This window comes from Cetorhinus maximus, chromosome 3, assembly GCF_964194155.1.
Source record: "Cetorhinus maximus chromosome 3, sCetMax3.hap1.1, whole genome shotgun sequence".
Classification (NCBI taxonomy): domain Eukaryota; kingdom Metazoa; phylum Chordata; class Chondrichthyes; order Lamniformes; family Cetorhinidae; genus Cetorhinus; species Cetorhinus maximus.
In genome coordinates this window covers 17,896,036-17,922,495 of record NC_135881.1, presented here as the reverse complement: position 1 = coordinate 17,922,495, position 26,460 = coordinate 17,896,036, and the positions used below count along the sequence as shown (strand labels likewise).

General features: G+C 43.6%; 1 protein-coding gene across 1 annotated transcript in view; it reads left to right on the top strand.

The window, feature by feature from the left end:
* The first annotated feature begins 1,107 nt into the window (after nucleotides 1-1,107).
* The window catches only part of LOC144676415 (uncharacterized), a 67,708-nt gene continuing 42,355 nt past the window's right edge, over nucleotides 1,108-26,460 (top strand). Inside the window, exons 1-5 of the mRNA XM_078536837.1 lie at nucleotides 1,108-1,131; nucleotides 4,182-4,259; nucleotides 8,201-10,790; nucleotides 22,826-22,942; nucleotides 24,565-24,675. Of these exons, the coding sequence (XP_078392963.1) occupies nucleotides 4,209-4,259; nucleotides 8,201-10,790; nucleotides 22,826-22,942; nucleotides 24,565-24,675 (2,869 nt within the window). The 5' untranslated portion in view covers nucleotides 1,108-1,131; nucleotides 4,182-4,208. The remainder of the gene's footprint in view (nucleotides 1,132-4,181; nucleotides 4,260-8,200; nucleotides 10,791-22,825; nucleotides 22,943-24,564; nucleotides 24,676-26,460) is intronic.

Here is a 26,460-nt window from a genome sequence, read left to right as displayed (position 1 = left end):
CAGCATGCCTACTTCCTGAGCCACAAAGGCAAGTATAGCCACAGACTAGGGCAGCTCAACCCATTTTTGCCAGGGTTGTGAAATTAGGGCTGATACCTTTTTTGCTGGGAATTACCGTGAATATTTGATATTAGAGGGAACAGTGCATCTACTGTAATAGCATTGTTAAGTATTGAAACTGATCTGTCAGTGGCAGCCAGTGAAAAAGCAAACATCACAAACTAGAAATCCTCAATAGCTTTGTTTTCTAATGGCAATTAGCAAGAAAAACATGCCACAAGAACCCAGGTGGCTTAGGCGTGAGCATAGCATATTTTGATCTCAATATTAGGTCAGTTGGGACAATAGTCACGATAATTAAAAGGTGAGAAATATAAAATGTGTAGTTTTAAAAAAAGTCACTGAGGTATAATTTCCTTCCTAATTTGTTATTGGGGCTTTAATTGGTCTCCATAGACGTTATCTTCTTTAATTAAATGAAATTAAAATTTAAAACTACAGATGATCAGTAAGAACCCTAGGTTTCATATAGGTTTCACCATTGGTGCTTTTAGGTGACTTGCCCCTAAATTCTGGAATTCCCTCTCTAAACCTCTCCACCTCTCTCTCTCCTTTAAGTTGATCCTTAGAACCTCTATGGCCAAGCTTTTGGTCGCCTGCCTCCAAAGTGGCTTGGTGTCAAAATTCATTTCATAACATCCCTGTGAAGCTCCTTGAAATGTTTTACTATATTGAAGGCACTATTTAACAGCAAGTTGTTTCTGCCAGCTTCAATGAAAAACACAGCTACTAGAAATTTGCAAATGTCAGTCAATCTCTGCTGCAGACTTCTAGCACTTTCTGATTTCAAAACAAATGGGGGGACTTGCTGGGAGTGGGAAGGGGAACAAGAGGTCCGTGTTTCCCTATGTTATGGAGTATTACAATTAAAATATATAACTATTCCATTGAGCTTGAGGGAACTCATTAATTCACAAAATATATTTCATTTCTAGCAATGTGTGTTGCACTTACAATTATTTATTGATGTATAGTTACTTCAGTATAATAACTTGTATAACAGCTACTTGATTTCCATCCTTTAGGGAAAGGCCAACAGCATCTGAATGTTTGAAAGAACAGTGGTTTCAGGTATGTCATTTGCTTTCACAATATAAACTAAAATGACCAAGTACCAACTCTGCCTTTCTGCTTAGTGATAATGCAGCTACACTTCTTTTGTGAGAATAAAAGAAAAATGTAATAAAGAATAGCCGTTAGTAAATTTTGTGTGTTCTTTTATTTTCTGTGTTTTTTTACATATTTTTCTTTGGTTTTTGCTGAAGCGTTGATGGAACAATTACTGAACCTAAAGGCAACTTATTTTGACAATAGCAGCATGTTATTTAGCATAAAGATTTTAAGAACATAGAAATGTTTCAAGGAGGCATTCAAAACTGGTAAATGCTGTTACTTTTCCAAAACAGTGATGATTAGAGAAATTTTAAACAACTGTGGTGGTGCAGGGCACCTGTAGGAAATGAAATAAAAACTCAAAATTGTCATTGCTTTGATGGCAAAAAATCTTTACATTAAGAGCTTAAAAAATTCACATGCTATGGCACAGAAACAGGCTATTTGGCCTGTCATGCTAGTTCTTTTCTCCACATGATCCACCTAACTTAATTCCACTTTCTGGTTGCTCCACATATCCTTTAACATTACTCTTTTTACATGCAGCTACCTACTTATCCTTTTGAAAATACTTATCAGTATTGAACAGCACTGCTTCAACAACGATTTATAGAAGAGCATTCTATATTCAAAGTACCCTCTCTGTAAAGAAGTGTTTCTTTAGAAGTGCTGTTTGGCAGGGAGTTCCAGGATTTTGACCCAGCAACAGTGAAGGAATGGTGATATAGTTCCATGTCAAGATGGTATGCGACTTGGAGTGAAACTTGCAGGTGGTGACGTTCCCTTGCATCTGCTGCCCTTGTCCTTCTAAAGGTCATGGATTGGAAGGTGCTGTCGGAGGAGCCTTGGTGAATTGCTGCAATGCATCTTATATATGGTACACACTGCTGCTACTGTGCATCAGTGGTGGAGGGAGTGCATGTTGGCGGTGATGAATGGGGTGCCAATCAAGCAGGCTGCTTTGTACTGGATGGTGTCGAGCTTCGTGAGTGTTGATGGAGCTACACACATCCAGGCAAGCGGAGAGTATTCCATCACATTCTTAACTTGTTCCTTGTAGATGGTGAACAGGCTTTGGGGAGTCCGGAGGTAAGTTACTTGCCTCAGAATTCCCAGGCTCTGACATGCTCTTGTAGCTGCAGTATTTATATGGCTGTCCGGTTGAGCTTCTGGTCAATGGTAACTTGCAGGATGTTGATAGTGAGGGATTCAGCGATGGTAATGCCATTGAATGTCACAAGGAGATAGTTGGATTCCCTCTTGTTGGAAATGGCCTTTGCCTGGCACTTATGCGACGTGAATGTTATTTACCACTTATCAGCCCAAGCCTAAATGTTGTCCATGTCTTGCTGCATACGGGGATGGATTGCTTCAGTATCTGAGGAGTTGCAAATGATGCTGAACATGGTGCAATCATCAATGGACATCCCCACTTCTGACCTGATGAAGCAGCTGAAGATGGTTGGGTCCAGGACATCACCCTGAGGAACTCCTGCAGTGATGTCCTGGGACTGAGATGATTGACTTCCAACAACCACAACCGTCTTCCTTTGTGCTAGGTCTGATTCCAACCAGTGGAGGGTTTTGCCGCTGATTCCCATTGACTCCAGTTTTGATAGGGCTCTTTGATGCCACACTCAGTCAAATAACGCCTTGATGTCAAGGGCAGTCACTCTTACCTCACCTGTGGAGTTCAGCTTTTTTGTCCATGTTTAAACTAAGGCTGTAATGCCCCAAACTAAGCATCAGTTAGCAGGTTGTTGCTGAGTAAGAGCCGCTTGATAGCACTGTTGATGATCCTTTCCATGGCCTGAATCTTCTGGTCAGCATGTGGGAGCAGACCCCACTCGCCAACACGTAAAATGACACACAATGACGTAGGGCATGCGCCCCATCGTCACCACGCATCATTCCAATCTTCAGTTTGGCGGGCGCATACTGGAGTCAGCTGCGGGTCCGCCGAACTGTCAAAGGCCTAGTAAGGCCATTTTAAAACCACTTGAATCAATTAACAGGGCTGCCCTTAAGGTTGGCGGGCAGACAAAGAGCCCAGGCGGCCTTCGCATTTATCATGAAACCTCATCCACAGGTAGGTTGAGGTTTCATGAAGGGCTTATAAATTTAGTAAAAATTTTTATTAAAATTGATTGACATGTCCCAGCTCATGTGACACTGTCACATGAGGGGACATGCCCAAATAATTTTTTTCCTTTATTTAAATTTTCCATAAGCCAAATAATCTCCCTGAGGCAACTACGTGCCTCAGTGAGATTTCTGCGCTCTTTCGCGCGCATGCGAGCGTAACAGCAAATTATTGTGAACGTAACAGCAAATAGCAAGACCACCCATAACTAAAAAAAAATGCACAACAAATACAAGATCTCTCCACGTCAAAAATGCCCACAGGCCATTCGATAAAAACAAATTCAAATATACTGCTTCTTTTGCTCAACCTCGGCCTTTTTTCCATTTTCCATCTGTTCCTTTCCCCAATTTTCTCCAATTCCCATTCCCCATCATCCACTTCCTCTAGGGGCTGAGATTGAAAACTGAGCAACTGCAGCATGAGTTTTGGTTGGAGGACTGGCAAAGGCCTGGTTGAAGCCTCTCTAATTAGTCTAAATCTATCAGTCTGCATTTTGCTTTCCCAGGATGTTTTAAGGGCTGTTAGTGAGTCAAATCAAAAATCATGCAAAATGGAAAAATTGGCAGGGATTAAGCAGATAAAGGAGAAAAATTTTGGCTAGAAAGTGCTAAAATAAATTAATAGAGAAGGCATTGAAGCAGACATTGTGTAAACTGTCTCAGGAGATTCAGTGAGAGACATATTGAAGGATATTGAGAGAAGGGAGTTAGTGTATTTGATTTATGATAAAGGAACAGGCTTGCTGGGCCAAATATCCTTTTCCAGTTCTTACAATTCTCACAACATCAAGGAACTATTCATGTAATAGACATACATGTGTATATTTGTACAGAAGCTTAAGTAACTCAAACTTATTTTCCAGGAAAAGCAGAAACTCCAGGAATCTTGCATGATTAACACAAGAAGATTGAAATTCTTTATATCAAGAAGCAAGTGGCAGGTAAGAAGACAATTGTTGCCTTACAGTGAGCCTTTGTAAGAACCATCTACAAAATCTTCCTCTAACAGGCATGTTTGACAGTCCTGACTCAATTGAAGGAGGGCATAACTTTAGCCATTATGCTTCCTTTTTGTTTCATTCACTTAGGGTTGCCATCTTTTAGCAAGCCGAAAACCACCCAATATGGTAGGACAGAGGTGGACAGCAGGTGGATTTATCTTTAGTGTAGATGGCTGTTTTTCTAATCATAGAATAATATAAGTTAGTTTGCTTTGTGTTCGTTTTAGATTCAACCTATCACAATTTCTACCCTTGTGTCTAGAAGCAATTAGAAAAGCAAAATCTGTGGGCGTGCCTAACCAGAACATTGAAACATTTGGGCACAGTTCAGAAGAGGTTATGCCAAGGATTTATGATGTACTGGTCAGAGACCACAGTTTGAGTATTGTGGTCATTTGGCATGCTATATACAATTTAAAAGGGAAAGTGTGTAAAGAAAAGGAGCAAGAATGATCCAAGTCTAAAGGGGATGAGTTATGTGGAAATATTAGAGAAATTTAAGCTCTACAGTCTCAATAGCTTTAATCAAATTATCAAATATTAAACTATGTAAATAAGATGCATCCAGAATATTACGTCAAGATGAGTTATCCCAGTGAAATCAGAAGACTTAAATTCAAATTAATAAAATATATAGCTATTAGAAAAATGCATTTTTGCATAGAATGAATGTATGATGGCTGATTAGTGAGTTTGTGTCCTGGTTTGGAATTCATTCTCCAGCAGCACACGTTTCAATATGCCATCCATTATGACATTTTCCTGCAATGTCAGCCTTACCCCGTGGTGGTGCTTGCTTCTGAGTCAGATGGTTGTGGGTTTAGCCTCCGCTACAGACTTAAGCATGTAATCTGGGCCAGGATTTTCCGGTCATCGGGTGGGCTCGGCGGGGATGAGCGAGGGTGGCCGCGGAATGGACCGCTGCCCGCTTTCAGGCTCCAACTGCGATTTCACGCTGGCTGGCCAATTAACGGCCAGCCAGCGTGAAACACGCAATGCAAAGCTCAGCGCTGCCTGTGCTGGGGTGGGAGGAGGGTGAATGCGGATGTTCGACACGCGCGCAAGTGCGCGCAGTAAAAGCTCCCTGAGGCACAGAGCTGCCTCAGGGACCTGAAGATTTTCCAAATAAACAATAAAGAATTTTAAAATGTTTCAATACATGTCCCCTCGTGTGACTCTGCCACATGAGCAGGGACATGTTAGAGATGAGTGCAAAAGGTATTTTTTAAATCACTTGTCAAAACCTCATCTCGCCCGTGGCAATCGAACAGTTGGATGGGCAACGAAAAATTTTGATCAACTGATTAATTTAGAGCCTTAATAGGTCACTTAATTGTCGGTGGGCGTGCTGTCGAGTCTCTCATGCACCCGCCGACTGAAATATTGCGCGAGTGCGCGATGAAGTCAGGACCCTTGCCCGACATCATCACACGTCATTTTGCGCTCATTGAGGTAGGGCGCACGCCCGGCCAATGAGCGCAATATTCTGCCCCTAATTTCACACTTCAGTGTAGTGCTGAAGCTTTTCTGCATTGTCTGAGCTGCTGTTTTGGTGCTTTTTTTGAGAATAGGCTTTAAACTGAGGACCCATCTATTTGCTCAGGCGGTTGTGAGACATTTCATGGTATGATTCAGAAGCCTTGTGTGGTGTCCAACATTCATCCTCAGTTAATATCACCTACCACCAAAACAAATCCATCTGTTCATTCATTATTTTGTTACGGAGTATAGATTAGTTACTGTATTTGCCTACATAGCAGTGGGCAGAATTTTGCCGTCGGCGAGCAGGGGGCGGGGCCCACTTGCCGACGCATAAAATGACACGGGATGACGTCGGGCAGAACCCTCGACATCACCCCACCCCATTTAAATTTCCAGGAAGGCGGGGGCGCAGCAAAATCAGCTGCGGGCCCGCCGACCTGTCAATGGCCAATTGAGGCCATTGACAGGATCATTTAACCAATTAAAGGACCTGCCCGTCCAGCCTTAAGGTTGGCGGGCAGGCCAGGAGCCCCGGAGGCAAATAGAGAAAACATGAAACCTCATCCAGCGGCGGGATGAGGTTTCATGCAGGGTTTTAAAAATTTTAATGAAGTTATTCTGTAAATTATGTCCCAACTCGTGTGACATTGGGGGACATGTAAGGGATTTTTTTTTCTCTCTTTTTAATATTTTTCAAAGTCCAAGCGACCTCTCTGAGGCTGCATTTTGCCTCAGGGAGATGTGCACTCTTTTGTGCGCATGCGCCCGCCGGAAATTGGATTGGGCCCACCCGCCCAACAGGCAGAAAATTCTGCCCAGTGTCTTGGGCCACCCAGGGGCGCAGGTGGTGGGGGGGAGTAAAACCAGGTGACCACTGTACCCATTGCCTACCCACTGCTGCTGGAATTTACCAGTGGTAGGGGAGGTTTCGGGCAGCCCACCCACCCTTGTGTCAATTAATGGCCACTTAATGGCGAGCCAATTAATAGCGGGCTTCTCCTGCCACCATTGGCATATTCCCAGCAACAAAGGGTCCCCGGGCAAGGCTGCCTTACTGCAGGCTCTGAGGGGTGGTCCCTGTTGTTCAAGCACCCTGTGACCAACTGAGGGTCCCTGTGAGGGTGATCATTGCCCCCGTTTGTTTCCCCTACCCCACCAACTTCCCAATAGTAGATTCCCTGCCCCTTGCCAGGCCCCGCCTGACTGGCCCCGACGTAACTGCCCCATAAAACTTGCAGTCTGGCCTCCATACTTTTCCTCTTGGGGGACTGCCTCTTCTGGCAGCACTGCTGGGACTGGAGAATTGCCAGTCATCTGATTGGGACACTCTCCCAAATAGGAGCAGATGCCAGGATCTGAGCCACTTAATAACCTGATGGCCATAAATTTAAACCCATGGCTTCCCAGCCTTCTGAAGGCAAGCTCTCTCTCAACTTTTCAGCTGGGGGTTTAGGCTACTACCTCCACAAAGAAAATCCAGGCTTTATTTCATAATTAGCTTATTGTTTTGGAACATTTTCAGCCATCCTGACAATGTGCTACATAATTGCAAGTTTTTCTTCCTTAGTTATATTTCTTTTGTGGGACAGGAGGGATGAATGTTAAGGAAGTTATAAGGGGCATCTTGAAGGAGGAGAGGAAGAGGCAGAGAGGCAACGAGGTATTGGGAGGAAATTCCAGAGCTTGGGATCCAGACAGCTGAGGCCACAGATGGGAAGGGCGATGAAAGTGTGGGTTGCACAAAAGGCCAGATTTGCAGCAAGCAGAGTTCTCGAAGGGTTGTAGGGCTAGGGGAGGTTATAGATAGGGAGGGTCTAGGCCATAAAGGATTTTGAATATGGGGAGACAATGTAGGTCAGTGAGCACAGGGCTTATGGGTGAATGGAACTTGGTTCGAGTTAGAATAGGAGCAGCAGAGTTTTGGACAAGTTCACCTTTATGGAGGGTGGAAGTTGGGAGACCAGGTAAGAGAACATTGGAATAGTTGAGTCTGAAGGTAACAAAAGCATGGATTCCGCTTTCAGCAGGCCATGGGGTGAGGCAGGGCCAAAGATGGACGATATTTAGGAGGTACAAATAGTTTTTTGTTGCTGTTGGGTTTTCTAAAGAATTCCTTTAACTTGCCTTTTTCTTGGGCTCATGAATGTTTTGAGAATTAAAAACAAATTGAGAAAATCTATGAAATCACTAGCTATGTACAAACACCTCAAAATTAGACTATACCTGTTATTGTGAAAAGGCTAGAGCTTTTTACCCCTCAGTTTGAAACATGTTTACAAATCTGATGTGAAATAGATAATTTTTTTTAGACCTACTTTTGACTTAAAAAAAAGTCAGGTTGTTTTTAGAACTAATATTTTCTTCGGTCTTTAAATTTGTCATCTTTCTATTATTTTCAGCACTCCCTTATGAGCTACAAATCAATACTTGTGATGAGGTCAATTCCTCAACTTTTGGAAGGGACTTCTGAAGACCTTTCTCTTGGCATGCCTCGGCATTTGTTTAATGAAAGTAGCTCACCAACAGCTAGTCCTTCTTCTGATTTTGAAGACTGCACCCACCAGACAGAACCACATTCAATCCATACTCCAGATATCAACCAGGCTTTGTTTGATCAATACTCTGCAACTGAAGGTGAATATTTTGAAACCCCATTGTCTACTTCTTTCTCAACAGACATTATAGATCCAAATATCAGTGGACACAAGAGCAATAGGCCACTGTTAACTAGAAGCACTGCTGTTGAAAAGCAATCAGATGTAAAACATGAAATAGGTGCAGAATATGAAGAGGATATGAAAGCACAGCATAAATATTCTGAAACATGTGAAGACCTGAATTTAAGTGCTAGAACCATGAAGCATCCTATTTCCAAAGCAGCTACTAAAGAGATTTCAGACTGCTCAAGAGTGGAAGGAGCAGCAACACACAATTTATTTCGTGGCATTTCAGCTGATAGTGCTCTCACACTTCAATTATCAGAACAAGGCAGCTTACTGGATACAAACACCAAACAATCACCCAGACTTTTACCAAGACATTGTCTGATAAAAAGTACTTTCTACAGTGATACGCAGGAGAATAGGGATCTTTCTACTGAGGATGCTAAATATGCTAGGAGCCTTGAAAGAACGAGAAAACGTTTTGTACAGGCAGGTTACACTAAAGGAAAGGTAAGTGGTCTACGCCAGCCACTCTTGGAGTGCTTTCAGATGTCTGTTCAGGATAGAAGATCTAACATTGAAAGATTTGGCGAAACCTCAAGCCACATCTCCGGAAAGCTAGAAAGATCAGCATCTCACGATGATGGCAATATTGTGGTGTATTCTCCTAAGGAAAATTCAAGAAGGAGCAAGTCATTGGATGTATGTGAAGTAGAGTTCTTAGCTCAAACTATAGCGGAAGAATCTGAGAGTGAAATACTGGAGCCATTTCCCCAGCAGTCAGGTCCAAACTCCAATACAATGACAATCCTAGATGATGCTTTATCATCCCATCCTGTTTCCCTGGATGCACAAGAGTCAGGTACACAGGAACCAGGAATGTGCAGATCGATACTAAGTGACACAATATGCTTACCTGAAGAGGGCACCTTTTTAACAGACTTAAAATATATTTCAGAATGCCCCACAAAAAATATTCTCTCTGAGATAGACCAATCTGTGCAAACTGATGTAACTCCTTTACACTCATCAGAAAAAGAACAGAACACAGAGCTCAACATGGAGAGGACCTGTATTACTGACATCAAAGACAGTGACAGTCAACATTCAGAGATGGACTCTAGTGCAGATGCTTCCCCTCAGAGTCCATCAGATCTGCAAACCAAGGGCTGTGATTTTTCACAATCATTTGAAGATATAAAGAGCTCACCTCTCTTTGAACCTCCGGAGTTGGAGTCCATAACAACAAAAAGGCAGTATTATGACAAGCCTACCAATTCACATACAAATGTTTCAGGGATCAGGTCTTATGACTTTCAACGTCCTACGGATTCTGAGTTGGAGACTGAAATTTCCTCTGTTGCTGCTTCAGTTGTCACGTCTGGATCTCAGGAGAAGAGTTCAAGTGAAAATGTCAGCTCTTTATACTTTGATGCAGTAGAACCAGACACAGATTACTTTAATCTATCAGAGCCATACAACTGTGGACTAGAGTATGAACTGTCTCAAAAGTTTGAAGGGAAAAACACTTCTGAAACCAAAAATTTGCCTGTGCCATGTACATCTGAAGAAGCATTTCTTTCGAGGGAAACAAAGACCAAAAATTATAGTCCTTTACAAGGAAAGTTAGACCAGACTTCAACCACCTCATATGAAATATTGTGCGATGAGCCTGAAACAGCATATGAGTGTTCTTGGAATATGAATGCAGATGAATGGGAATCAGATTTATTGGAATTGCTCAAAGATACTGAAGAAGATGAGCCCACATCAGATATTGAGGAAGGAGAATCAAAAAGTAAAAAAAAATCTAAAAGAACTTCACTGGAAAACAAAATACATCAAAGTTTTGAAAGTCTAAGAAAAGCATTCAAAAACCAAAAGGATGCAAAAACTCCAATTGCTTCAAGTGAAACAAGTCTGACTGCCAGTGAAACCCACTCAGACCCATTGTCAAAGTCTACTTCAGAAACTTTTGGCAGATCTAGTCTTTTAAGATTATTTAGCAGGTCTGCTTCACTAAATTGGGATAAAGGTTTACATCAGTTTGATGAAGATGAAGGAGGAAATCGATATTCTTTATCTGTGTTGCGGGATTTAAACACGAGCAAACATTTTCAAGATTCAAGGGGAACAAGGAAAAGTCAGACATTGCCTGCTCACTTTTCATGGCAGTTGAAAAGCAAAGAGAAACCAAAACTGAAAGAGAGAAAAGAAGGGGATGTGAGCAAGCCCCAGGAAAGTGCCGATCCATCTAATACGGCATTGCATGGGAGCCCGTACATGGAAGTTATGAAAGTGCCATTGATACCTCCTTTAAAAGAAAGTAAGTGCAAAACACCTACCAAGAGACATAAAAGTTACTTGCTTTGGAATTGTTTATTGTTTTATGATTGTATATTCATTACATTGAGGGATAATGTCAGAATGTTTTTCATATTTAGTGAGGTAAACATGATGATTTATCAGTGCTTTCCCAGTGATAGTTACAGTTTATGCAGAATTTAGTATTACTAGGAAGCATATTTTACAAACACATTTATATAATATTTGCACAAATAAGAATATGTAAAAATAATGGAACCATGATCTCTGCAGACACGAAAACTCTATTTTGCAAAAATAAATTCACAATCCTGTCTTTGTGGGCCATGTTATGATGCCTTTACACAGTATCCTTCAACTGAGATTACTTCAAGGTACTTGCTGCTGTTTCAGCAATGGTTATGTTTATTGGAAAGCATGCTCTTGTAGCCAAGGTGAGATATATTACCATAATCACTTGCAACTCACTGTCTGGAAAGATTGACATCACTGTTTAGAATCACAACTGTTAGGTGTGAACTGGTAACCAGTCTTGAAACAGAATACTTCCCCTATTTAGTTTACACAACAAACGTGTTCTTCCTTCAGGGGAAATGGGGTAGGCCATTCAGTTGCTCAAGCCTGTTTCATCATTCAAATAGATAATGGCTGATCTGTATCTTAACTCCATCTTACCTGCCTTGGTTCCGTAATCCTTAAGACCCTTGCCTAAAAATATCTGTCAATCTCCATTTTTGAATTTTCAGTTGGCTCCCAGCCTCTACTGCTATTTGGAGGAGAGAGTTCCAGATTTCCACTGCCCTGTATGTGAAGAAATATTTCCTGATTTCACCCACTGAAAGGCCTAGCTCTAATTTTAAGATTATTTCCCCTAGTTCTGGACTCCACCCACCAGAGGAAATAGTTTCTCTCTATCTACCTTATCAGGTCCTTTAATCATCATAACCACCTAGCCTTATGCACCATTGATGCAGCTCATCAGGTTTCCATAAGTTAACAGACATTAAGACCTCACTTGATCTAAGTGTGCCTCATAATTCAATGCCTGAGGCCAGAATTTTCCAGCCCCTCACGCCAGCGGGATCTTGCGGTCCCACCGATGTGACTGCTTCAATGGCTTGCTGGCCCTGCCGCAGAGAAACCCGCCGTGGTGGGGCTGGAAAATTCTGGCCTGAGAGTGTGGTGGAGGCAGATTAAATCAAGGCCTTCAAAAGGACATTGGATAATTATCTGAAAAGAAAATATTTGCAGGCCTACAGGGAAAAGGTGGAAGAGTGGGACCAGATGAGTTGCTCTTACAGAAAGCCAGCACAGACACGATGGGTTCAATGTGCTATAACAATTCTATGATTCTATAATCCTTCTTGTGTACACTGCACACTCTGCACTTCCTGATGACCTTTTTCTTTAGGCATTTGTTAGAAGTCATGTAATGAGGTTGAATCTACTTTGGAAGAAGAGCAACAGTAATTTAGCTAAATGAAAGAGCCACCACTTTAGGATTCTAAAGCAGATAATATCTAGGGAGAAATGTGACATTAATTATCACTAAGAGTATAATGGCTATGCCAGACTCAAAGCAATGCATAGATAAAAGCAAAATACTGTAGATACTGGAAATCTGAAACGAAAACAAAAATAGCTGGAAAAACTCAGCAGAACCCTGATGTAGAGTCATACGGACTCGAAACGTTAACTGTATTCCTCTCTGCAGATGCTGTCAGACCTGCTGAGTTTTTCCAGCTATTTTTGTTTTGTTTCAAGGCAATGCATAATGTGTATCTGAGAGCAGAATGTTCAGCCTCTCATACCTTTTCCTGGAAATCACAACCTAGTTTTTTTTATTCATTCACGGGTTGTGGGCTTTACTGGCTGGGCCAGCGTTTATTGCCCATCGCTAGTTCCCCTTGAGAAGATGGTGGTGAGCTGCCTTCTTGAATCGCTGCAGTCCCTGTGGTGTAGGTACACCCACAGTGCTGTTAAGAAGGGAGTTCCAGGATTTTGACCCAGTGACAGTGAAGGAACAGCAATATATTTCCAAGTCAGAATGGTGAGTGACTTAGAGGGGAACATCTAGATGGCGGTGTTCCCATCTACCTGCTGCCCTTGTCCTTCTAGATGGTAGTGGTCGTGGGTTTGGAAGGTGCTGTCGAAGGAGCCTTGGTGAATTCCTGCAATGCATCTTGTTGATGGTATACCCTGCTGTTATTGTATGTCCGTGGTAGAGGGGGTGAATGTTTGTGGATGTGGTATCCATCAAATGGGCTGTTTTGTCCTGGATGGTGTCAAGCTTCTTGAGTGTTGTGAGAGCTGCACTCATCCAGGCAACTGGGGAGTATTCCATCATACTCCTGACTTGTGCCTTGTAGATGATGGAGTTTGGAGAGTCAAGAAGTGAGTTACTCGCACGATTCCTAGCCTCTGACCTGCCCTTGTAGCCACAGTATTTATATGGCTAGTCCAGTTCAGTTTCTGGTCAATGGTAACCCCCAGGATGTTGCTCGTGGGAGATTCAGTGATGGTAATGCAATTGAACATCAAGGGCAATGGTTGGATTCTCTCTTGTTGGAGGTGGTCATTGCCTGACACTTGTGTGGCGCAAATGTTACTTGCCACTTGTCAGCCCAAGCCTGGATATTGTCCAGGTCTTGCTGCATTTGGACATGGACTGCTTCAGTATTTGAGGAGTCACAACTGGTGTTGAACATTGTGCAATCATCAGTGAACATCCCCACTTCTGACCTTATGATGGAAGGAGGGTCATTGATTAAGCAGCTGAAGACGGTTGGGCCGAGGACCCTACCCTGAGGAACTCCTGCAGTGATATCCTGGAGCTGAGATGACTGACCTCCAACAACCACAACCATCTTCCTTTGTGCTAGGAATGACTCAGCAGAAAGTTTCCCCCCTAATTTCCATTGACTCCGGTTTTGCTGGGGCTCCTTGATGCCACAATCAGTCACAGAATCACACAGTGCAGAAGAGGCCCTTCGGCCCATCAAGTCTGCACCGACACGTGAAAAAGATCTGACCTACCTACCTAATCCCATTTACCAGCACTTGGCCCATAGCCTTGAATGTTATGATGTGCCAAGTGCTCATTCAGGTACTTTTTAAAGGATGTGAGGCAACCCACCTCCACCACCCTCCCAGGCAGCGCATTCAAGACCGTCACCACCCTCTGGGTAAAAAGGTTTTTCCTCACATCCCCCCTAAACCTCCTGCCCCTCAACTTGAACTTATGTCCCCTCGTGACTGACCCTTCAACTAAGGGGAACAGCTGCTCCCTATCCATCCTGTCCATGCCCCTCATAATCTTAAGACTGAGGTTGCCCCTCAGTCTTCTCTGCTCCAACAAAAACAACCCAAGTCTATCCAACCTCTCTTCATAACTTAATGTTTCATCCCAGGCAACATCCTGGTGAATCTCCTCTGCACCCCCTCCAGTCCTCCAGTGCAATCACATCCTTCCTATAATTGCGACCAGAACTGCAAACAGTACTCCATCTGTGGCCTCACCAAGGTTCTATACAACTCCAACATGACCTCCCTACTTTTGTAATCTATGCCTCAATTGATAAAGGCAAGTGTCCCATATGCCTTTTTCACCACCCCACTAACATGCCCCCCCGCCTTCACACATGCCAAGGTCCCTTTGTTCCTCAGAATGTCCTAGTGTCATGCCATTCATTGAATACTTCCTTGTCAAATTACTCCTTCCAAAGTGTATCACCTCACACTTTTCAGGGTTAAATTCCATCTGCCACTTATCTGCCCATTTGACCATCCCGTCTATATCTTCCTGTAGCCCAAGACACTCAACCTCACTGTTAACCACCAAGCCAATCTTTGTGTCATCCACAAACTTACGAATCCTACCTCCCACATAGTCATCCATGTCATTTATATAAATGACAAATAATAGGGGATCCAGCACAGATCCCTATGGTACGCCACTAAACACTGGCTTCCAGTCACAAAAGCATCCTTCTGTCATCACCCTCTGTCTCCTACAACTAAGCCAATTTTGAATCCATCTTATCAAATTACCCTGTATCCCATGTGCATTTTCCTTCTTTATAAGTCTCATGTGGGACCTTGTCAAAGGCTTTGCTGAAATCCATATAAACTACATCAACTGCACTACCTCATCTACACACCTGGTCACCTCCTCAAAAAATTCAATCAAATTTGTTAGGCATGACCTCCCTCTGACAAAGCCGTGCTGACTATCCCTGATCAAACCTTGCCTCTCCAAGTGGAGATGGATTCTCTCCTTCAGAATTTTCTCCAATAGTTTCCTTACCACTGACGTGAGACTCACTGGCCTATAGTTCCCTGGCTTATCTCTACAACCCTTCTTAAGTAAGGGAATCACATTAGCTGTTCTCCAGTCCTGTGGCACCTTCCCCGTGGCCAGAGAGGAATTAAAAATTTGGGTCAGAGTCCCTGCGATCTCCTCCTTTGCCTCCCTCAGCAGTCTGGGACACAAATCATCCGGACCTGGAGATTTGTCCACTTTTAAGCCTGCCAACAAACACCTCCAATACCTTGTCACTCCCTATATCAAGTTACTTAAGAACCTCGCAGTCTCCCAAAGTTCGATACCTTCATCCTCATTCTCTTGGGTGAAGACAGATGTGGAGTATTCGTTCAACACTCTAGCGATGTCATCTGGCTCCACGCATAGATTGCCCCCTTGGTCCCTTATGGGCCCTACTCTTTCCCTGGTTATCCTTTTCCCATTGATATACTTATAGAATACCTTGGGATTTTCCCTACTTTTTCCAGCCAGTGCTTTCTCATATCCCCTCTTTGCTCCCCTAATTGCTTTCTTAAGCTCCACCCTGAACTTTCTGTACTCCACTAATGCCTCCACTGATTTGCTTCCTTTGTACCTGCTAAAAGCCTCTCTTTTCCTTCTCATTGTAACCTGAATGCCTCTGGTCATCCATGGTTCTCTGGGCTTATTACTCCTTCCTATCACCCTAGAGGGAACATGTTGAGCCTGTACCCTCCCCATTTCTTTTTTGAACGCCCCCCACTGCTCCTTTGTAGATTTCCCCACCAGTAGCTGTTCCCAGTCTACCTTGGCCAGATCCTGCCTTATTTTACTAAAATCCACTCTTCCCCCAATCCAAAACATTTTTTTGTAACTTGTCTATTTCTTTGTCCAGAACAAACTTAAACTGTACCATGTTGTGGTCGCTATCACTAAAATGCCCCCCCCCACCACCACCACCTCAGCCACCTGTCCGGCTTCATTCCCCAAAATTAGGTCCAGCACTGCGCCATCCCTTGTTGGACCCTCTACATATTGACCTAAAAAGTTCTCCTGTACACATTTCAAGAAATCCACTCTATCCAAGCCCTTAATACTATGTCTATCCCAATTAATGTTGGGAAAGTTGAAATCACCTAATATAATTACCCTATTGTTATTGTTTTTACACCACCTCCACAAATTGTGCACATATTTGCTCCTCAATTTCCCGCTGACTATCTGGGTGTCTATAATAAACACCTAACAATGCGGCTACCCCTTTTTTATTCCTAAGCTCTACCCACAAAGCTTCATTCGATGCCCCCTCCAAGATATCATCTCTCCTTACTGCAGTACTGACTCCTTAACTAATAATGCAACACCTCCTCCTCTTTTACCCCCTCCCCTGTCTCGCCTGAAAATTCTATATCCCGGAATGTTGAGCTGCCAATCCTGCCCCACCCACAACCACGTCTCAGTGATGGCTACTATATCACAATTCCCCGTATCAATCCTCATCCTTAACTCATCAGTTTTACCTGTAATACTCCTGGCATTAAAGTAGAGGCCATCTAGCCTTGCCTTACTCCCTTGAAACTTAATGCAGCTGTACTCCCTCTGACTTGATTGTTTTACTGTATTATGATGCGTCCCTATTTTGCTAACATTCTGTGTCCCCTCCCCCTGCCGAATTAGTTTAAACTCCTCCCAACAGCACGAGCAAACCCGCCCGCAATGGTGTTAGCCCTGCTCTGGTTCAGATGTAGACCGTCCCGCTTGTACAGGTCCCACCTTCCCCAGAAACAGTCCCAGTGATCCAGGAATCTAAAACCTTCCCTCCTGCTCCAACTTTTAAGCCACGTATTCATCTGCACTATTCTCCTATTCCTGAGCTCGCTAGCACGTGGCACTGGGAGTAATCCAGGGATTACAACCCGAGAGGTCTTGCTTTTTAGTCTACTACCTAACTCCCTGAATTCTTGATGCAAGACTCATCCCTTTCTACCTATGTCATTGGTACCAACATGTACCATGACCTCTGCCTTATCACCCCCCCCCCCTTCAGGATGCCCTGCAGCCGTTCAGTGACATCCCGGACCCTGACACCAGGGAGGCAGCACACCATCCTAGAGTCACATTGATGGCCACAGTAGTGCCTATCTGTTCCCCTGGTCTATATGACTATAGAATCCCCTATTACTATTGCTCTTCCTCTCTTCCTCCCCTCCTGTACAGGCAGGCTGCTTGTGGTGCCAGAAGCTTGGCTCTGTCTGCACTCCCTGGGGGAACCAATGCCCTCATCAGCCTCCAAAATGGAATACCGATTTGCGAGTGGGACCCCAGAGGACTCCTGAACTACCTTCCTGTTTCCCTTGGACTGCCTGGTGGTCACCCATTCCCTTCTTTCCTCAAGTCCCTTCAGCTGCGGTGTGACCACCTCTCTAAATGTGCTATCCACGATGCTCTCAAACTCGCGGATGCTCCACAGAGTCCCCAGCCACTGTTCCAGCTCTGAAACCCGAGCTTCCAGGAGCTGCAGCTGGACACACTTCCTGCACACATGCTGGTCCCGGGCATGGCTTCCCACATGGAGCACGAGGAGCACACCACGGATTTGAGCTCTCCTCCCATGACTTATCCCTTTAAATTAAATCTTTTAAATCAATTACTCAAGGGCCCTTCTTTCCTGATCTTCATTACTATAGAATATACAAACTATAAACCCACAAAAAGATCTTAAACTATAAGCGATTAAAGTAGGAAATACTTACCCGACCTGACCCACTACTTACCAGTCACTCCTTTCCCTTGTAGCCTCTACTGCTGCAGCAGGGCAAGACCAGTCTCTGAAGATTTAAGAAGTTGGATAGCAAAGAAAAAAAATGCAAAGATCACTTCTTTCCCTATGCACCGAATTCCCACTGTGCACCGAATTGCCAATACCCACACTCACTCTGGCTGTATCTCACTCACGATGAGCTCTCTCCCCTGTTCGTGTACAAGCACACGGTCAAATGCTGCCTTGATGTCAAGGGCAGTCCACTTTCACCTCACCTCACCTCAGGAATTCTGCTCTTTTGTCCATGTTTGAACCAAGGCTGTAATGAGGTCAGGAGCTGAGTGGCCCTGGCGGAACCCAAACTGGGTGCCAGTGAGCAGCTTATTGCCAAGCAAGTGCCATTTGATGGCACTGTTGATGACCCGTTCCATTACTTTACAGATGATTGAGAGTGGACTGATCGGGCGGTAATTGGCTGGGTGGGATTTGTCCTGATTTTTGTGTAAAGGACATACCTGGGAAATTTTCCACATAGCCATGTAGATGCCAGTGTTGTAGATGTACTGGAACAGTTTGGCTAGGGGCTGCGGCAAGTTCTGGAGCACAAGTCTTCAGCACTATTGCTGGGATATTGTCAGGGCCCATAGCCTTTGCAGTATCCAGTGTCTTCAGCCATTTCTTGATAGCACGTGGAGTGAATCAAATTGGCTGAAGACTGGTGTCTGTGATGCTGGGGACCTCCGGAGGAGACCGAGATGGATCATCCATTCTGGCTGAAGATTGTAGCAAATGCTTATGCCTTATACTTTGCACTGATGTGCTGGGCTCCTCCATCATTGAGGTTAGGGCTATTTGTGAAGCCTCCTCCTCCAGTGAGTTGTTTAATCATCTGCCACCATTCATGACTGGATGTGGCAGGGCTGCAGAGCTTAGATCTGATCCGTTGGTTGTGGGATCTCTTAGCTCAGTCTATCACTTGCTGCTTATGCTGTTTGGCATGCAAGTAGTCCTGTGTTGTAACTTCACCAGGTTGACACCTCATTTTTAGGTATGCCTGGTGCTGCTCCTGGCATGCCCTCCTGCACTCTTCATTGAACCAGGGTTAAACTCATGGCTTGATGGTAATGGTAGAGTGGGGATATGCCCGGCCATAAGGTTATAGATTGTGGTTGAGTACAACCCTGCTGCTGCTGATGGCCCACAGTGTCTCATGGATACCCAGTCTTGAGTTGCTATATCTGTTCAAAATCTATCCCATTTAGCATGGTGGCAGTGCCACACAGCACAATGGAGGGTATCCTCAATGTGAAGGAGGGAGTTGGTCTCCACAATGACTGTGCAGTGATTGCTCCTACCAATGCTGTCATGGACAGGTGTATCTGTGGCAGGCAGGTTGGTGAGGATGAGATCACCATATGTTTTTCCCTCTTGTTGGTTCCCTCACCACCTGCTGCAGACCAGTCTAGCAGCTATGTCCTTTAGGACTCAGCCAGCTCAGTCATTATTGGTGCTACTGAGCCACTCTTGGGGAAAAATTTTTCAGTCAGCAAGCAGGGGCAGGGCCCGCACGCCAACGCATAAAATGACGCACGGTGACATCGGGCGGGCGTCCTAACGTCACCACATGTCATTTAGGTTTTCAGTTTGGTGGGCGCGCAGCCATGTCAAACTGTCAAAGGCCTATTAAGGCCTGTTAAAAACTAATTTAAACAGTTCAGCGAGCTACCAGTCCAACCTTAAGGTTGGCGGGCGGGTGAATAGGCCAGGCGGCCTTTGCATTTTTCACGAAACTTCATCCACAGGCAGGATGAGGTTTCATGAAGTGTTTATAGATTGAATAAAAATTATTTTAAAAATTCATTGACATGTCCCAGCTCATGTGACACTGTTAAAAGTTGTTAATTATCTTTATTTAGATGTTTTAAACTTAAACAAATCTCCCTGAGGCACAGAGATTTCTGCGCTCTTTCTCCTGTCTCCGGGGGCACCGCTCAGGTTCGAACCTGCCTGCAACACCGCGCCCCCCCAAACGGGAGAAAGTCCTGGCCCAAGGACATTGAAGTCCCAGACCAACAGTACATTCTGCCCCTGTTCCACTCTCAATGCTTCCTCCAGTTGATGTTCAACATGGAGCAGTACTGATTCATCAGCTGAGGGAGGGCGGTACGTGGCAATCAGCAGGAGGTTTCCTTGCCCGCGTTTGACCTGACGCCATGAGACTTCATGGGGTCCAGAGTCGATGTTGAGGCCTCCCAGGGCAACTCCCTCCTGACTGTATACCACTGTGCTGCCACCTCTGCTGGGTCTGTCCTGCCAGTAGGGCAGGACACACCCAGGGATGGTGATGGTGATGTCTGGGATATTATCTGTAAGATATGATTCTGTGAGGATGACTATGTCAGGTTGTTGCTTGACTAGCCTGTGAGACAGCTCTCCCAATTTTGGCCCCCAGATGTTAGTAAGGAGGACTTTACATGGTTGACAGGGCTGAGATTGCCATTGGTGTTTCTGGTGCCTGGGTCGATGGGTGGTCTGTCTGGTTTCATTCCTTTTTTGTGACTTTGTAGCGGTTTAATACAACTGAGTGGCTTGCTAGGCCATTTAAGAGTCAACCACATTGCTGTGTGTCTGGAGTCACATGTAGGCCAGGTAAGGATGATAGATTTCCTTCCCTAAAGGGCATTAGTGCCAGATGGGTTTTTACAACAATTGACAATGATTTCATGGCCATCATGGCTTTTAATTCCAGATTTTTTTATTGAATTCAAATTCTACCATCTGCCATGATGAGATTTGAACCTGGATCCTCAAAGCATTGCCTTGGGTCTCTGGATTACTAGTCTAGCAGCAATACCAGTACGCCATCGCCTCCCCCAACCTAGTAATTGGATCACCCAGCTTCTGTTGCCTTTACAGTTCAGGGCCATTATGCCCATTTTAGAGGTTCATTGTCTATGTGACCAGAGCAATCCAATTACTAGACCAGTGTTCTTCTTGCAAGGCCCGCAAGCCATTGGTGGCTCCCATCAACAATTAAGTGCAGCTCTCCAACTCCATGTTGGTAAATTAATGGGGCCTGTAATCTCGTTGGGCATCGCGAGATTTGTTTTAGCGTTGTTTCCCATCTGAATGGCGTCACTTTGGAGCAGCCTCTCGCCGCTCCCCGACCTCCAAGTTGTGGCCTACCCCTCCTCCCCGATTTCTGAATTGTGGCCTCTTCCCCAGACCTGACCCATTCTCTCACCAAACCTCCCATTCTGTGATTCACCCTCTCACCACTTCCCTTTCCTGGATTTGCATTCCCATTCAAGATGCAGATCTGATCTGAAGCCAGAGCTCCGATGTTGTGGAAGTACAAGTCCTGATGATGCAGAAGTACTGAGCTGCAGCTGCTACAAACCATGTCTTTTTTAAAATGACTGTCGAAGCTGCTCCTGGGAGGGAAGCAGCAACTGGGAGCTTTTAATAAAAAAACATGGATTGTAGCAAGCCCAGCTCAGCACCTCTGCACCATCAGCGCTCGCATTCCCACAAGTTTGGAGCTCTGGATTGGATCTGGCTCTTGAATGGGAACGCAAGTCCAGAAGAGGTAAGCAGTGAGAGGATGAGTCAGGGAGTGGGAGGTCCTGCGAGAGGGTGAGTCAGAGAGGGGGAAGAGGCCACATCTCGAAGATTGGAGAGGAGGAGAGACCACAATGCTGAGGGTTGGGAAGGAGAAGGATCTGCAGTGACCAGAAGGATCAGGGAGTAGGAAGTTCAGGAAGCAGGATTGATGGCAGGCAAGAGGTACTGCAAGTAGAAAGTTACATTTTTCTTTTAAAATAAAATATATTTATAAGTATAATATATATATTTTTTACAGTAAGTTTTGCATTATTCGGCTTTTAAAAAGTTTACTTGTATAGGCGCATTTTTAATTCTTATATTTTCCTGGTTATTGTTTTACAAATGCTGTATATTTTAATTGTATATGTGTATTTATTTTTAAGTATAATATGTGATTTTGTTTTAGTCACATGTGTCGCTCTGTAACATCACATCATGAAGGAGTAGTAAGCAATGATAATTTAGTAGCTGATGTGTCTAAAGTGGCCCTTGCTTGAAAAATAATAAAGATTGCTGTACTGGACCATCATTGTTAATATAAATATTCAAAATTTTCTAGTGAAGCATGCCGGCAGGCCTCTATAGAAACACAATGCCAGTTTTGTGCCTTCAACAACAGACTGTCCCCTTCATACATTGTACTTTCTTTGAATGCAGATGAAGAAATGCAGGCTGCACTACTGTCTGCATTACAAAGCTTGTGTAATAACTTGTTTTCACACCTCAGGCTCATTGAGTTGTCAGCTTGTTGGGGTCAGTGGCAGCTTTCATTTAAGGATATTGGCCAGCTTTTATTAGTTTTCTCAGTTGATGTGCATATCACAAGCAGACATCCATCAAATATTTTACTACCGTGGCCATAATGATTAACAACTTCCTCGGATCAATAGTTTAATGTGAGGTGTGCCGGACACTTGAATCTGATAGCCTCAATTGTGTAGATTTTAAGAATAATTGTCCATTCCTTCATCTCTAATTTCTGAATAAAGAACTACACAGGCATGGACCATGAAGCATTTCATAGAATGGACTTACCCACTTTTCCCATCTGATTCTAGAAGCTCATTGGCAATGAGCAAAGTTATTAATAATTTTGACCATGCTTTATGATCTGATTATTTAATATAGTGGGCTAGTTTGCTTTACTTTCCCAAGTGAAGTAAGATTCAAGGAAATAAATTATCAAACAATGAGAGGGGGGGTTGTATAAATAAATGGAAAATTTGAACAGCTACCTAATCCTTTCTAGCCTATGGTCAATTGCATCTGCAAATATAATAAAGGACGTGGAGGTAATAGAAATAATTTCCTCCATAAAAGCCTGCAAATAAATTGTCCGAATGAAAGAATATTAACACAATATTATTCGTATTATAATTCTTTGCAGAGAAAAAGCAGGTGAGTGTGCAATCAACAGACACTAGAGACAATCCCAGCGGTCTCTTGAAGAAAAAATCTAGACTGTTTTCATTCAAGCTTCCCAGTGCGAAAGCAAAGGAAAAAGGTATTGCTGATGAATGTAAGCCAATCTTAATAGTTCATATTTTACACTGAACAATCTGTGTAGGTAGTAGCACAAAAAAACTGATGATGGACTTTCCTGTTAAATAAATAGACTTTCAACTGTTAACTTAAAATTAGCTGTAAGTTGCTTTTATTGAAGAATGAGAAAAATGCATTTAATTCTTTCACTTTTGAGGCAGACCTTCAGAACTCACTGTCATTGCAGCCAATTCATGTATTTTTCATGTGTGAGGGGCAAGTTAGTTATGAGTTTGACAGTATATTATGTTTAGCTTAGCAGATTGAGTTCACATAAGAAGGTAAGGCATTTTGGGAACAGAAGAGGACGATTTGCCACTAGGTAATTCTTTTCTTATTGCTCATTTCCGCCTTCTCATCCTATCCCTAAACTCTTCTTTCGCCAAAAATATGACCAAATAGGTCATGAATCCATTCATTCTGAACTTCCAAGGTAATGTTTCCCATACATCTCTTGATCTTGGTGCAAAAGAATTGTGGCTGATTCCCCCACTTTCTCCGAGGGCACTTATTACCTTACTGGAGTGCAGGCAAAGTCTTGTGACTCTCCTCTCATTTGAAATTAGAAATATAAAAAGTCAAATTTTCTTTGTACACCAGTGCAGACCCGTTTTATATAGGTATTCTGAAGTATTCACTGTACTTTTGACTGCAGGGCAGTGCCAAGTGAGAAAGCAAAAGGGTGCGAGTGGAAGCAGAGTGCAGATACAACATTAATCTCACAAAACCAAAGCAGCAATATTAGCTGTTCTTCTAATTTCACAATGGGCAGGATTTTACATATCAGTGAAGTTCCAGTCCCCAGCAAAAAAATCAATGTCGAGCCCACGCTTACTCCAGCAGGCTGCCCCAGAGATTAATGTTCGGAGGAACATTAATTGGCTCAGGGTGAGACTTCTGCCCTGGGGGGACGTCCCGCCTCCAAGAGTTGCCGGCCAATCAAATGACAGGTAGCTCTCTGACCTCAGCGGCGACACCAGGGGCATTGACCACTGCTCACTCCACAGAAATTGTCATTATAACCAGATGAAGAGGTACGTTGAGGTGATTATCAGCGAGAATAGCCTAGGAGACCCTGGCAAATAGGGATGGGAGCAAGGGTTAGCATGCCAGGATGGGAGGGGAAACCTGGGGGGCCTCCACTGGGCCCAGAGGACCCTAAAGGAAGTGCACACCCACTCCCCCTGCCTTTCCCACCAATAGCCCGAGTGTGCCCTGGTGGGCTTCAAACTGGGCTCCCTCCTCCACCTACTGCAGGAAAAATTGTTGCAGGGCAGGAAGAAACCCATAAATGCCCAATAATTGATCGCTTAGAGCCTCAATTGGCTCAATGACAGGTGGGCCACTGAATGCCACCCCGCCGCATATAAAATTACGATGGGGTCACAGGAGAATGGGTCAATGCCAGAAAAGATACCCATGGCATTACACCCAATTTTACACTGCCCAACCCACCGTGGGAGCATAAAATTCTACCCAATGTTTTACTTTGCTTCTCTACATTTGAATGATTTGTGCAAATCAACCTTGTCAATTCTTTTCCTACTCTTGAAACATGGCTGCTTGTTTCCTTTTTCCTTTCAGCACCGTCATTTCTCGAAGGCCTCATAAGCCAGTCAGTTGTTTTGAGTCAGTCTGTGACCTTGTCCTGCAGACCTTCAGGCAACCCAAACCCTGACATACTGTGGTTCAAAGGTTAGATCTATTTTTTGCTGCATCTCTCTATAGACTTGGTTCCTGTTTAAAAAAAAAACTTGAATATTGATTACTAAACAAATGAATGAGGAGCCTTACAGACAAGGAGAATTCCTTCATTCTGTACCCAATTAGATGATCTTTCAGCTGTGATGGTGAAATGGGGGCTATAATTTGCCTCAGTATCCCAGGTCGGGTGGATTCCTACTCATGATTGCAATCCAGTTAGCTGTCGGAGGTTTGCAAAAATCAGGCTTGGATGTGATGGGCTTCCACAGTCAGATAGCCTGCTGACATTACCATCTAAGCATACACATCTGGAATGGTCACTTTGCTGGATTATGGTTCCACTGTTGCTGGTTGCCCGGGCCATTACTTTCAGAATAGTGGTTTAAAATTGGTTTAACAAAAGGAAGGAAATGTTTTTGTTATACAATGTTGTTTAAACCTTGTTTTATTGGCCCTGCATTTCAGTTCTGTTTTGAAGCCCTACACATATTTATTTTGGTCTTTACAATTAACTCTGCTTTATTCTGTGATTTATGAAAGTTTTGTCTTAAATAGTGCTTTGAAATTCCTCTCAGGCAACGTAGGGCTTCAGCTTTGAAGGTGATGACTTTTAAAGGTTCTTCCTTAACATCCACCTTAACTCCACATGCTTAGACTGTATATCTCGAGTTCCTGTGTTTCTTCGGCCAAGTTGCGGCAAACCTATTGAGAAACAACCCACACACCTTAGAAATTCAGCTCTTAATTTCATACACAGATCCAGTATCAAATTTCACTGATTTGACCTTGTTGTAGCTGAGTCTCAATAGCACGTACAGTGTGACATGAAAAGTTTATTGGTACATAAATTAATGCCAATAATTATTTTTCACAAGTTGTGGTATACCTAACAGAGTTACTGGCAATGATAAGGCAGCTACCATTTTAAACTCACTCACTCTCACTCACTTTTCCAGAACCACTTCATCCAATTCCATTAAAACTGATGCATCGAATTCTGCTAAACACAATTTCCTTTTGCCTGTGGGTCTAGTTTTTAATTCAGCTTAGAAAAACAATAGAAATCGCCTCTCTTTGCCAATGAGGGGCCTATGTAAAGTGAATTTGAGTTGTCTTAATCTACTACTCTGAGCACATTTTTTAAAATGTGTTTGTATTTATGTGGCAAGTGGCCTTCAGGTTCCTAAACACCTCAATTTTAACTGAGCATATTCTTGCATGTTTAATGTTGATTAAGTCTTACATGGTACAGCCCTCTCAGTTGAAAGTGAGCAGCATTAAGGGAATCAAAAGCAACATACTGTGGATGCTGCAAATCTGGAGTCAAAACAGACAATACTCAGCAGGTCAGACAGCATCTGCGGAGAGAGAAACAGAGTTAATGGGCAAAAGTTTTACCTTAGCGGACGGATGCACGCCCGACCCACTCGAGTGTAAAATGACAGGTGTTGATGTCGGCCAAGCGTCCCGATTTCAACATGCAGTTGAGCGAAATTTCGTTCAACGGGCTCACGCCAGAGTCGGCAGCGTGCCCGCCGACAATTAAAAGGCCTGTTAAGGCCATTAAAAAGATAATTGAATGAAATTTTTCGCTGCCTGTCCAACCTTCGGTTGGTGGGTAGGTGAAAAGGCCAATCGGCCTTTGCACTTTTCAGGAAACCTCATTCACGAGCAGGATGAGGTTTTCAACAGTTAATAAAAATAAAATAAAACATTTTACATTCCATTTATAACATGTCCCTGCTCATGTGGCAGAGTCACATGAGGGGACATGTT